General features: G+C 66.2%; 1 protein-coding gene across 1 annotated transcript in view; it reads left to right on the forward strand.

The window, feature by feature from the left end:
• The first annotated feature begins 1,686 nt into the window (after positions 1 to 1,686).
• MEGF8 (multiple EGF like domains 8) overlaps positions 1,687 to 12,844 on the forward strand; it is a 56,875-nt gene continuing 45,717 nt past the window's right edge. The window contains exons 1-7 of the mRNA XM_084614150.1: positions 1,687 to 1,758; positions 2,673 to 2,910; positions 3,908 to 4,071; positions 4,254 to 4,460; positions 5,070 to 5,250; positions 5,529 to 5,617; positions 7,450 to 7,669. Of these exons, the coding sequence (XP_084470276.1) occupies positions 2,712 to 2,910; positions 3,908 to 4,071; positions 4,254 to 4,460; positions 5,070 to 5,250; positions 5,529 to 5,617; positions 7,450 to 7,669 (1,060 nt within the window). The 5' untranslated portion in view covers positions 1,687 to 1,758; positions 2,673 to 2,711. The remainder of the gene's footprint in view (positions 1,759 to 2,672; positions 2,911 to 3,907; positions 4,072 to 4,253; positions 4,461 to 5,069; positions 5,251 to 5,528; positions 5,618 to 7,449; positions 7,670 to 12,844) is intronic.

Here is a 12,844-nt window from a genome sequence, read left to right on the forward strand (position 1 = left end):
GGGAAAAGGCAAAATACCACCTTTATTGTGAATACAGAACGAACCTAGTAAGCAGTGAGTTACAGCGATAACTCGCCATCCACCTCCTGTTCGTTCGCACGCACGTTCTGCAAGGTCGTTCCCACAGTTACCAGCCTGAGAGCTGCTCCTGCCAAGCCACTGGCCAGGCGGCCTGGACACGAGGCGGGAGCAGGGCCTCGTCAGATGCTCATCTGACACTCCGGGAAGTTGGTTTGCAGAATCAGACCCCAAAGTTCTCACTTTCTAGAGTCCATTTTTATAGGAATTTCTTCCTAGGCCAGTCTGTGGAGGTGGCTTCATCATGCTGTTGCTGGATCAATCAGCAGATGGCACGTTCCTGACGGCTCCGTGCTGCCAGATGTTCTCTTGTTCTTTGGGTCTCCCATCCTTGAGGCTGCTGGGTGGATCCCAGTCTGCCCTCCCGGGGTCCGCTGGTTATTTCCACTTGACGCCTTCTTCACCGATGGACACTGGATTCTCAGGCTGGCACCTCCCTGATCACTCAGTTGTTATCCACACCAAACATCCTTCCACATACCTCCTCTATCTCTGTTTTAATCACAATTGTTAACAAGCGAGATGAATACAACAAAAGGGCGGGGAGTCTCTGGGTGCTGTTTCTGTTGGTACAGAGTGTTGCTTTGAGTCTCTCTCTGGGTGAGTGGTGGTTGTTACAAAGAATTGCTTTGGGAACCGGCTCTGTCTCAGAGTGTACTAACACAGTTAGCAGCTTGCAAGTTTCACACAGAGAGGGAGAGAAACGAAACCAAAAACCAAGACGCCTCTGAATTAGTAATACCCTGGAATTTGAACTCTGGGGAATCAAACTCATTTGTGATTTTAATACAGAACTTCTTTAATATGATCCAACAAGAGTGTGTGTGGGGCGGGGGCAGAGGCCAGGGTGCGAGTGGGGTGGGGGCAGGGGTCCAGCGTGTGTGGGGCACAGGGGTCTGAAGCGTGTGGGGCTAGGGCTGGGGCAGGGTCCCGGAGTGTGTGGGGGGCCCTTGGTGTGTGGGGGGCGGGGCAGGGGCCTGGAGTGTGGGGGGGGCGGGGGCAGGGGCCCAGGGTGTGCCGGGGGTGGGGTTGTCGGGCCCTCAGCACCCCCGGCTGGAAGGGGCCGGGGCTGGAGGAGCTGGGAGCTCCCCCCATCACCAGCTCCTGCTGGGGTTAGTGCTACCGCTCCTGGGCCGGACCCGGATTCTTCCCAGGGCCAGGGGGCCCTGCCGGAGTCTCATGGGGTGGGGGGTCTGGGCCCCCAGTGCCGGCTAGCCCATTCGTCGGTGCACGGCCCCCCTCCCCACTCACTCGGGAGGGGGGCAGGGACCGGTTGTAGGTCGGGGGGGGAGCAGGGGCCGGTTGTAGGTCGGGGGGGGAGCAGGGGCTGGTTGTAGGTCGGGGGGGCCTGTCCTCAGGGGGGCCCAGGGGTATCCGCCCGCGGCTGTCAGTAGGGTTCAGAGTTAACGCCCCGTGGGGGGATCGGGGCGGGGACCGAGCGGGAATGATCGGTGACGTGCGTATGGCTGGGCGGGGCTGATGGGGGCGGGGCCTGCGCCTCCTCCGGCGGAGCGCCCCGCCCGCACCAGCCCGGGGCGGAACCAGCGAGACGGGAGCCCAGAGCGGCCGGGCCGGGCCCCTCGCGCCGCGCAGCCCCGCCCGCTCTATGGTTCCGCGCGCCGCTCTGGCCCCGCGTCTCGCTGCTCCCGGCCCGGAGTCCGCCACGGGCAGAGCGAGCGGGTGAGAGAGAGACCGGCCCCTATAGACCCCCCCGGCCCCTATAGACCCCATAGACCCCCCCGGCCCCCAAAGACCCCGCCCGCTCCCGCCCCCCGGCCCCTATAGACCCCCCCGGCCCCTATAAACCCCATAGACCCCCCCGGCCCCTATAGACCCCGCCCGCTCCCGCCCCCCCGTCCCCTATAGACCCCCCTGCTCCCGCTCCCGCCCCCCCGGCCCCTATAGACCCCCCCGGCCCCTATAGACCCCCCAGCCCCCGCTCCCGCCCCCCCGGCCCCTATAGACCCCCCGGCCCCTATAGACCCCGCTCCCGCCCCCTATAGACCCCCCTGCTCCCGCCCCCGTCCCCTATAGACCCCCCTGCTCCCGCCCCCCCGTCCCCTATAGATCCCTTCTGGCCCCTATGGGCCTCTTGCCCGCCCGGGGCCCACCCATCGCTGCAGGGTCCCCACACGGCTTTGGGGGCGCCTGGGATCGGAGGGGGGTCGCCCCCTGGGCCCGTGGGAGGTCACCCCATGGCCGTACCCAGGGTGGGGGGGTCTCCCCCTGGCCGTGGCTGTCCCGTGGGGGGTCACCCCGTGGCCGTCCCCGGGGTGGGGGGGTCTCCCTGTGGCCGTGGGGATTGGGGGGGTCGCCCCGTGGCCGTACCCAGGGTGGGGGGGTCTCCCTGTGGCCGTGGGGATTGGGGGGGTCGCCCCGTGGCCGTCCCTGGGGTGGGGGGGGTCTCTCCCTGGCCGTGGCTGTCCCGTGGGGGGTCGCCCCGTGGCCGTCCCCGGGGTGGGGGGGTCTCCCTGTGGCCGTGGGGATTGGGGGAGTCTCCCCGTGGCCGTCCCCGGGGTGGGGGGGTCGCCCCGTGGCCGTCCCGGGGGGGTCGCCGCGCTGTCGCACCCCTGACCCCCCTCTGCCCCGCACAGGTTGGCGCATGGAGCCCCCCGGCGCCCGCTGAGCCTGGCATGGATGGCGCCCCGCCCCCCCCCCGCAGCCCCGGCCTGGCGCGGGCCCTGGTGCTGGCCCTGGTGCTGAGCGGGGCCCGCTGGGCCGGCGCCGGCGACTGCAAGGGGCAGCGCCAGGTGCTGCGGGGCCCCGAGGGGTTCGTCAGCGACGGGCCGGGCAACTACTCTGTGAACGGGAACTGCGAGTGGCTGATCGAAGGTGGGGCACGCGGGGGGCACCAGCCGCACGCGGGGGGCGCCCGCGATGCCGCCGGGGGCCTCGCGCAGGGCAGGGAGGGGCCCTCCCCTCTGGGCTCGGGCCGGGGGCCCCGCGCCCCGAGGGCGATTCGAGGGTGCAAAGCCCTGCCCCAGAGCCAGAGCTGCCAGGGGCTCCCGCGGTTCAGCTGGGCCCGGGGCGGGGCGGGGGGACCCGGGTTCGGGGGCTCTTGGGGGCTCTCGGCTCCGGCAGCGAAAGACGGACACGCCCCTGGCCGGGACGGGGAGCGGGACCCGGCCCGACGGGGCATTGGGAGGGGAACGGCCCATTGGACCACGGCTCCCCTGAGGCCTTTACGGTCCTGCCTGGCTGCCTGTGGGGGCTCTGCCCAGGGGCGGGGGGATTCGGGGCAGGTCTCTGGCGGGTCGGACAACACGAGCACAATGGTGCCTTCTGGCCTGGAAATCAATGAAAGACTGGGGGGCTCAGAGCCCTGGGGGGCGCCGTGGTGCATGCTGGGAGCCGGGCTCCTTGCGGGGGAGGGGGTCAGAGCCCTGGAGGGCGCCGTGGTGCATGCTGGGAGCCAGGCTCCCTGTGGGGAAGGGGGTCGGAGCCCTGGGGGCGCCGTGGTGCATGCTGGGAGCCGGGTTCCCTGCGGGGGAGGGGGTCGGAGCCCTGGGGGCGCCGTGGTGCATGCTGGGAGCCGGGCTCCCTGCGGGGGAGGGGGTCGGAGCCCTGGGGGCGCCGTGGTGCATGCTGGGAGCCGGGCTCCCTGCGGGGGAGGGGGTCGGAGCCCTGGGGGCGCCGTGGTGCATGCTGGGAGCCGGGCTCCCTGCGGGGGAGGGGGTCGGAGCCCTGGGGGCGCCGTGGTGCATGCTGGGAGCCGGGCTCCCTGCGGGGGAGGGGGTCGGAGCCCTGGGGGCGCCGTGGTGCATGCTGGGAGCCGTGGTCCCCGTGGGGCAGCATTGGCGTCCCGTGTTTGACCCCCCCGTCTCCCCAGCCCCCAGCCGCCGGCACCGCGTGCTCTTGACCTTCCTGTTCATGGACACGGAGTGCACCTACGACTACCTCTTCGTCTACGACGGCGACTCCCCGCGCTGCCCCCTGCTGGCCAGCCTGAGCGGCAGCACCCTGCCCGCCCCCCTGGAGGCCACCTCCGGCAAGGTGACCCCCGGCGGGGCTGCAGCGTGAGGAGGGGGGAGAGTCCAGGAGAGGGTACTGGGGTCGGTGGGGAGGTGGGGGGTGACTGGGGTCTGTGGGGGGTAGGTGGGAGATTGAGGGGCTGGGGGGGAGGTGGGGGTTGGGGGGCCCGTGTGCGTGACCCCATCTCCCCCCCGCACCCGCAGATGCTGCTGCACCTGTTCAGCGACGCCAACTACAACCTGCTGGGCTTCAACGCCAGCTACCGGGTCTCGCTCTGCCCCCGCGGCTGCTCCGGCCACGGCACCTGCGAGCCCCACGGCCAGTGCCGCTGCCGGCCTGGCTGGGGGGGGCCGGACTGCGCTGTGCCCCCCTGCGACAGCTACTGCCTGGGCCACGGGGCCTGCGACCAGGTGAGGCCCCCGAGCCCCCCCCCGAGCCCCACTGCGACAGCTACTGCCTGGGCCACGGGGCCTGCGACCAGGTGAGGCCCCCGAGCCCCCCCCCGAGCCCTGCTGCCCCCCCGAGCCCCACTGCGACAGCTACTGCCTGGGCCACGGGGCCTGCGACCAGGTGAGGCCCCCGAGCCCCGCTGCCCCCCCGAGCCCCCCTGCCCCCAAGCCCCCCTGCCCCCCCGAGCCCCACTGCGACAGCTACTGCCTGGGCCACGGGGCCTGCGACCAGGTGAGCCCCCCGCCGCCCCCCGAGCCCTGCTGCCCCCCTGAGCCCCCCTGCCCCCCCGAGCCCCACTGCGACAGCTACTGCCTGGGCCACGGGGTCTGCGACCAGGTGAGCCCCCCGAGCCTCCCCACGTCCCCCGAGCCCTGCTGCCCCCCTAACCCCACTGCGACAGCTACTGCCCGGGCCACGGGGCCTTCGACCTGAGCCCCCCCGAGCCCCGCCACCCCCGCCAACAGATACGTGAGACTCTCCCCCCCACTGCTCCCTCTCCCCTGTGACCGGAGGGAAGGGCCGGGGGGTCTGCGAGCCAGGACCCTCCGTCCGTCTGTCTGTCCCCACAGGAGTCTGACCGATGCCGGTGCCAGCCGGGCTTTGTGGGCGAGGCCTGTGACCTGGCGCTGGGCGAGAACCAGGGGGCCGGGCGCTGGTACAACGTGAGCTCCACCGACCCCCACTTCCGGCCCCGCACGGCTGCCGCCGGCGCTGTCCTGCCCCCCACCGGGGCACTCTACATCTTCGGGGGTCAGAGACACCGCCGCTGCGAGGGAGGGGTTGGGGGTCACCGTGGGGGGTGCAGGGTGGGGGGGGAATGCGGGGACCGGGTGCAGGGTGGGAGGGGGATGCAGTGGGGTTGAGGGGAGGTGGGGCAGGATGGGGATGGGGATGCGGATGCAGTGGGGGCAGGAGCTGGGGAGGGAGGTTAGGGGAGACAGGGGGGTTGGGTGGGGGTAGGGAGGGAGATGGGGGTGGGGAGGGGCAGGCGTTGGGGGGCCCCCCTCACAGCTGCTCTGCTCCCCAAGGGCTGGACCTGAACACGGCGCTGGGCGACCTCGTCATCTACAACTTCACCTCCAACCTGTGGCAGAGCCGGGTGCTGAGCCCCTCCCCGGTACGTTCCCCCCCCCCGTCTCCCCTCCCCGGTACGTTCCCCCCTCCTGTGCTCTTGTGCCCCCCTCCTGTGCCCCTCCTCCATGGTACGACCCCCCCCTGGCCTGTACGTGCCCCCCTCCTGTGCCCCTCCTCCCCGGTACATCCCCCCATCACGTCGTCCCCCCGTACCCCCCTCCTGTGCCCCTCCTCCATGGTACATCCCCCCCATCACCCCTCTCTGGTACATGCAGGACGCAGAGCGGAGCCGGCGGGGGGCTCTGGGGAGGGTTTGCAAAGCCTCACGGGGCAGGTCCAGCCTCACGGGATGCGTCATCCCCTAGGTATCCTCCTCCATCGCCAGCTGGTTTGCAGCTGACGCGGGGGGATGGTTTGAGTGTGAGACAGGAAGTGTGGGGGGGGGGGCGAGTGTGTCGACATGCCACCTCTTTACCTTCACACAACAGCTGGAACAACCAATCCTGGGGAGGGGACCCCCCCGCACAGCACAGGTCTCCCCCTGCCGCTGTGTTCCCAGTGCCAGGTCCCACCTTCATGCTTCTCCGCGCCCTCCCGGAGCGCCCCCCTCGGCGGCTCTGAGCTCTCCAGGCTGGGGGTCCGAGTGGGGGCAGGGGCGTGTGTCTGCAGGGCACCGAGTTGCAAACAAGGAGCAGAGCGGTCACGCGGGCATTGTGGGACACTGGGGGAGGCCAGTTCCACGGGCGTCCCGAACGCCGCGTCCCCACTGACGCTCTGCTCTGCCGTTCCTTGGGCGGCTCTGATTTTCACGGCAGCGCAGCCGAGTTTTGCGCCAGAAGCAGCCGTGTAGACAAACGGGCTCCGGGCCAGCCGGGGCCTCCCTCTGCCCCGCGCCCCACACGGCCCTGGCCTCCCTCTGCCCCGCGCCCCACACGGCCCTGGCCTCCGTCTTTCCCACGCAGGAGTCTTGCCTAAGCTGGTCGTTTTCCAGAGACCTCGGGCCCCCCCCTTGGTGGAAGGACCCCCCCCCGCCCGGGGAGCCCAGCTCGCACCACGGCGACCCCCAGGGCTCTGACCCTCCTTCTCGGCTGGCCAGAGTTCTGGCCCCTGGCATCCGTCCAGTGATGGTGCCAGAGGGGGCGTCTCGCCTTGTTCGTCTCCCCCACGGCTCCGTGACCCTGGTCCCCGAGGCTGGGTGAGCTCCGGCTGCTGGCCCCGGTTCCCGGCAGCCCGGGAGGGAGCGTCACGTCCGCCTGTCTCTATTTCCTCCGGCACCGGGGTGCCGCTCACTTTCTGCAGGGCCTGTGCGCCGTGCTTCGGGCCGGTCATGCTGGGCTGTGTCCCCTGCCACCCCAGCTGGATCCTTTGGGCAGGGCAGAGCCCCTGCCCCCCCGGCCTGGTTAGACGCAGGCTAGTCACGGCCCCCACGAATACCCACAGCCGGCAATGCCGCAGCCTGAAGGGGCAGCAGCTGCACCAGTGAGTGTCCAGGGGTGCCCGGGGTGTCGCTGGTGCCGAGGGCGTGGCGGGGGCGTGGCGGGCGGTGCGGAGGCGTCCTGCCCCCTCGCAGCGCTGCAGAGGGGCCAGCCCCGGCTGACCCGGGGGGGCAGGGCAGAGCCTTCGGTCTGGGACGGGGCGGCTGTCGCCGGCTTCGCATTCCCGCGTGGTCCCATCCCCCTCCCCGGGCTGCTGGTGGCAGGGGGGGCAGGTTTCAGATCTATCTCCTGGCCCAGCGTGGGGTGTAGCCAATGCCTCAGGCCGGGCGGCTGCTGGTGCAGGGCCGTCAGCCTCAGACTGCGTCACACAAACACACCCCCCCCCAGCCCGCGGTGGTGTGTCCCCTGCCCCCGGCACTAACCCCCTCTCTCCCCACAGGCAGCCCGTCACTCCCACGTGGCCGTGGCCTGGCAGGGCTGCCTGGTGCTGTGTGGCGGGGAGCTGGCCGACGGCTTCTTGGCCAGCGACGTCTGGATGTACCAACCCCACGCGGAGCGCTGGCTGGAGCTGGGCCCCTCCAACGCCACGGGCTCCCTGCCCCCCGGCCTGGCCAGCCACGCCGCAGCCGTGGTCGACACGTGGCTCTATGTCTTCGGAGGTGAGATGTGGGGCTGGGAGTCAGGATACCTGGGTTCCCTCCCTGGCTCCGGGAGGCAAGTGGGGGCTAGTTTTTAGAGCAGCGGGGCTGGGAGCCAGGTGTCCCGGGGTCGCAGGCTCGGGGCTCTGGCACGGCTGTGAATGAAGCCAGCCAGGACTCAGGGGCTGCTTGTCCCCTCAGGGCCACTGGCACCAGGGCCAGGAGCCTGCTCAGCTGTGGCCTTCCTGGGTCCGACCTCGGAGCGTTCAGCCCCTTGGTGACCCCGGGAACACCCCGCAGTGAGGGCCCCTGGATGGGGCCCCTGGGGAGCCTCAAGCACCACCAAAGGGCCCTGCCCCCCGCAGCCAGCAGCGACTCCCAGCCAGCGTGTGACACGGACGGGTTATTAGTTGTGCAGACTCCAACACCCCGGTACCGACCCTGTGTAACATCGCTGCCCCCCGGAGATGCTGAACAGCATTCCACGAAACTCGGCGAATCCAGACACCTCCGATCCACCCAGACCTTGACAATGCCCCCTCCCTCCCAAGTCTTTCGCCCCGCAAGCCTTTTGGGGACTTTCGTTTCGCCTCATGCACGCAGGCTGCTGTCAGAAGGAGGCTTGGAAAGCAGATTGGGCTCAGGGCATGGCTACTGCAGGCGTAGAGCGCTGTGGGTTAAACCCGCCTTCGGCGAGCGCAGCAGGGAAAGCGCCGCGGTCTGTCCACACTGACAGCTGGCAGCGCACTGGCGTGTGGCCCTTGCAGCTGCATTGGGAGCGGTGCATTATGGGCAGCTATCCCAGCATGCAAGTGACTGCTACGTGCTTTTCAAATGGGGGGCGTGGAGTGTGACAGGGAGTGTTGTGTGTTTGTGGGGGGAGAGAGTGGGTTTTTGGGGGGCTGAGAGCATGTCAGCGTGCTGTCTTGTAAGTTCAGACAGCAGCGAACCCCCCCACCCCGGCCTCTGTCTCCCACAGTAAAGAAACGGAGCTTTCAAAGGGCACTTCCCCATTCCTGGGCGAGCTCCAAACAATGAGAAGAGTGGCCACGTGGCTTAAGGGATGAGGGGACGTTTCCAGAGGCTGATCAGGGTGCAGAAATGCAACACCTCGTCCACACGGACGCCGCAGCGCTCCAGCCACCATGCAGCGAGCGTTCATCTTCTCGCCGAGGTGGAGTGCCAGGAGCACTCTACCTGCCTTGCCAGTGTGGACCGGGAGCGAGCTCGGGCGCCCGGGGCTGCTTTAATGCGCTCTACCTCACACACGCAGCCATGCCCGAAACAGGGCAGAAAACAACGGCACCTTGGGCCAGATCCCGGGCAGCAGGTGTCTGGGTTTGACTTCCCGTGGGTGTCTTGGTGAACTCTGACCCAAATCCGAACCAAGCCTGGTGGATGGGGACATCTCACACACCCATGGGAAACCAAGGCCGCCCCGGCGTGCGACTGGCTCCCCGCGACGGGCCCACGAACATCTCCCCCCGGTTGCCCAGGCGATGAGTACGACGGAGCCGCTGGGCTCGCCCAGCCAGGGGCAAGTGCTGCTCTGCACCAGGCGCAGGAAAGACGTCGTTGTCATGGGGAACCCAGCGCAGAACAGAGCTTATGAGCGCAGGGAGCAGGGACCTGCAGCAAAGTCAATTCTTGACGTCTGATTTGTGACCATTTATTCTTTTACGTAGAGACTGTCCAGTTTGACCAATGTACATGGCAGAGGGGCATGGCTGGCACATGATGGCATAGATCACATTGGTGGATGTGCAGATGAACGAGCCTCTGATCGTGTGGCTGATGTGATTAGGCCCTGTGACGGTGTCCCCTGAATAGATATGTGGACACAGTTGGCAACGGGCTATGTTGCAAGGATAGGTTCCTGGGTTAGTGGTTCTGTTGTGTGGTGTGTAGTTGCTGGTGAGTATTCGCTTCAGGTTGCGGGGCTGTCTGTAGGCAAGGACTGGCCTGTCTCCCAAGGTCTGTGAGAGTGATGGGTCGTCCTTCAGGATGGGTTGTAGATCCTTAATAATGTGTTGGAGAGGTTTTTGTTGGGGGCTGAAGGTGACGGCTAGTGGCGTTCTGTTATTTTCTTTGTTAGGCCTGTCCTGTAGTAGGTGACTTCTGGGAACTCTTCTGGCTCTATCAATCTGTTTCTTCACTTCCGCAGGTGCGTATTGTAGTTGTAAGAAAACTTAACAGAGATTTTGTAGGTGTTCGTCTCTGTCTGAGGGGTGCCACAAGTACTCCTTTTCCAGAAGGTGGTCATGGAAATCGTGGGGCCTCTCAGGAAGACGACCTGGTCGGGGAAGAAATACATTCTGGGGGTGGTAGATTTTGTCACCCACTACCCCGAGGCAGTGCCCTTAGCTTCCATTGAAGCAGACACCGTGGCCGATGCGCTCCTGACCATTTTCAGCCGAGTGGGGTTCCCCAAGGAAGTCTTGACAGACCAAGGGTCCAACTTCATGTCGGCCCTGCTCCGGTCCTTGTGGGAGAAATGTGGGGTCCGGCACGACTGGGCCTCAGCTTATCACCCCCAGTCCAATGGGCTGGTAGAGAGGTTCAATGGGATGCTAAAGATGATGCTGAGAACCTTTATGAACCAGCACCCGCAGGATTGGGACAAGTACTTACCTCACCTGCTGTTCGCGTACAGGGAGGTGCCCCAGGAGTCGACCGGATTTTCGCCTTTCGAACTGTTATATGGCAGGAGGGTGAGGGGCCCCCTGGACCTGATGAGAGACGAATGGGAGGGGAAGGCCACTCCCGATGGAGAGTCAGTGGTGGAGTATGTCCTGATCTTCTGAGAGAGACTGGCTGAACTCATGGGCCTGGCCAGGGAGAATCTGGCCAGAGCCCAGAGGAAGCAGAAGGTCTGGTATGACCGCACGGCACGGGCCCGTGCCTACGCCACCGGGGATCCGGTGATGGGTCTCATCCCTGTGAGAAAGAACAAACTACAGGCCGCCTGGGAGGGCCCTTTCAAGGTCGTCAAGCAGCTCAATGAGGTAAACTATGTGGTGGAGCTGTCGAACCGGGCGCACCACCGCCGGGTGTACCATGTGAATATGATGAAGCCATATTATGCCAGGGGGAATGTGGTGTTGGCCGTGTGTGGACAGTGGGAGGAGCAGGGAGATGACCCTTTAGTGGATCTATTCCCTGGGACCAGAGCTGGTTCCCCCCTGGAAACAATTCCCCTCTCGGATCAGCTAACCCCTGCCCAGCAAGCTGAGGTCGGGGGGTGCTGCATCCGTCCCGACAGCTGTTTTCCAACCAGCCTGGACGCCCTAATCTGACTGTCCACCGGGTGCAGACAGGGTCGCACCCGCCGATAAGATGCTCCCCCTTCCGAGTCACAGGGAAAACTGCTCAGGACCTGGAAAGAGAGGTCCGGGACATGCTGGCTTTGGGGGGGATCCAGCCATTGGTCACCCCTTGGGCCTCGCTGGTGGTGCTGGTCCCCAAAAAGGACGGGTCGGTCCAGTTCCGTGTGGACTATCGGAAGCTCAATGCCATCACTGTATCTGATGCCTACCCCATGCCCAGGCCGGACGAGCTCCTAGACAAGCTGGGAGGAGCTCGGTACCTTACCACCATGGACCTTACAAAGGGCTACTGGCAAGTGCCGCTGGATGCAGATGCCCGGCTGAAATCGGACTTTATCACCCCTCTGGGGCTCTATGTGTTCCTGACCCTGCCTTTCGGCCTCAAGGGAGCGCCGGCCACCTTCCAGCGCCTGGTGGACCAGCTCCTGAGGGGGATGGAGAGTTTTGCCGTGGCGTATATTTATGACATCTGTGTCTTTCGCCAGACTTGGGAGGACCATGTGTCCCAGGTTAGACAAGCGCCGGACCGGCTCCAGGGGGCTGGGCTGACAGTAAAAGCGGAGAAGTGCAAGGTGGGGATGGCGGAAGTATCTTACCTGGGCCATCGGGTGGGGAGTGGCCGCCTAAAGCCAGAACCAGCCAAGGTGGAGGTGATCAGAGACTGGCCCGCTCCCCACACCAAAAAGCAGGTCCAAGCCTTTATTGGGATGGCAGGATACTACCGAAGATTTGTGCCCCACTTTAGCGCCATCGCCACCCCCATCACTGAGCTATGCAAGAAGGGGAAGCCAGACAAGATGGTCTGGACTGAGCAGTGCCAGGAGGCTTTCCGGGCGCTGAAGGAGGCTCTGGTCAGTGGCCCAGTTCTGGCAAACCCAGACTTTGACAAGCCCTTTGTGGTGTTCACCGACGCCTCCGACACGGGACTGGGGGCGGTGTTAATGCAGGAGGATGAAAAGGGGGAGAGACACCCCATCGTGTACCTGAGCAAGAAGTTGCTATCCCGGGAGCAACACTACGTGGCCATCGAGGAGTGCCTGGCCATGGTGTGGGCCCTCAAGAAACTAGAGCCCTATCTCTTTGGGCGGCACTTCACCGTCTACACCGACCCCTCTCCCCTGACCTGGCTGCACCAGATGAAAGGAGCCAGCACCAAGCTCCTGAGATGGAGCCGGCTCCTGCAGGATTACGACATGGACGTGGTCCACGTGAAGGGAAGGGCCAACCTGATAGCGGACGCGCTGTCCCGGAGAGGGGGCCCCGAACTTCCCCAGGTCACTGGTCAGAGTGACCCCGCTCCGTTTAGTCTCGAAGGGGGGAGAGATGGGACGCAGCAGGGAGGGGGGGGTGTTGACCTGGGAATGTGCCCTGGGGAGGGGAGACCTGAGAGCCTGTCACCTGAGCCAGGAGGGGGAGGGGAGGTGACACCTCTGCCCAGGAATGTGGACAAAGGCTGCAGGAGGGGGCCTGCTGGGGGGGTTTAGTTTCAGTTTGGGGCTGGGTGGAGGAACACAGGGAACCCCAGGGCTGGGGTCTAAGCTCCCTGCTCCCCCAGAAGGACTTGACTGAGGGGTCCTGGGTGTACCCACAAGCTCTGTTTTGGACTGTGTTCCTGTTGTCCAATAAACCTTCTGTTTTACTGGCTGGCTGAGAGTCTCAGTGAATCCCAGGAAGAGGGGTGCTGGGCCCAGACTCCCCCACTCTCCGTGACAGCCGTCAGTCGCCAGGATACAGGGTGTCGGCCGGTCTCTGTGCCTGGACAGCCAGTCAGCGTCACATCTGCCCGCTAGGCGCCTCTGTACTGATCAGGCACCCTGATTGCCCCCCCTAGGTACTGGAGTAACACACAGGGGAAAGTGAGGCACACACA

Source organism: Lepidochelys olivacea, assembly GCF_965140295.1.
Source record: "Lepidochelys olivacea isolate rLepOli2 genome assembly, chromosome: 24".
NCBI lineage: Eukaryota > Metazoa > Chordata > Testudines > Cheloniidae > Lepidochelys > Lepidochelys olivacea.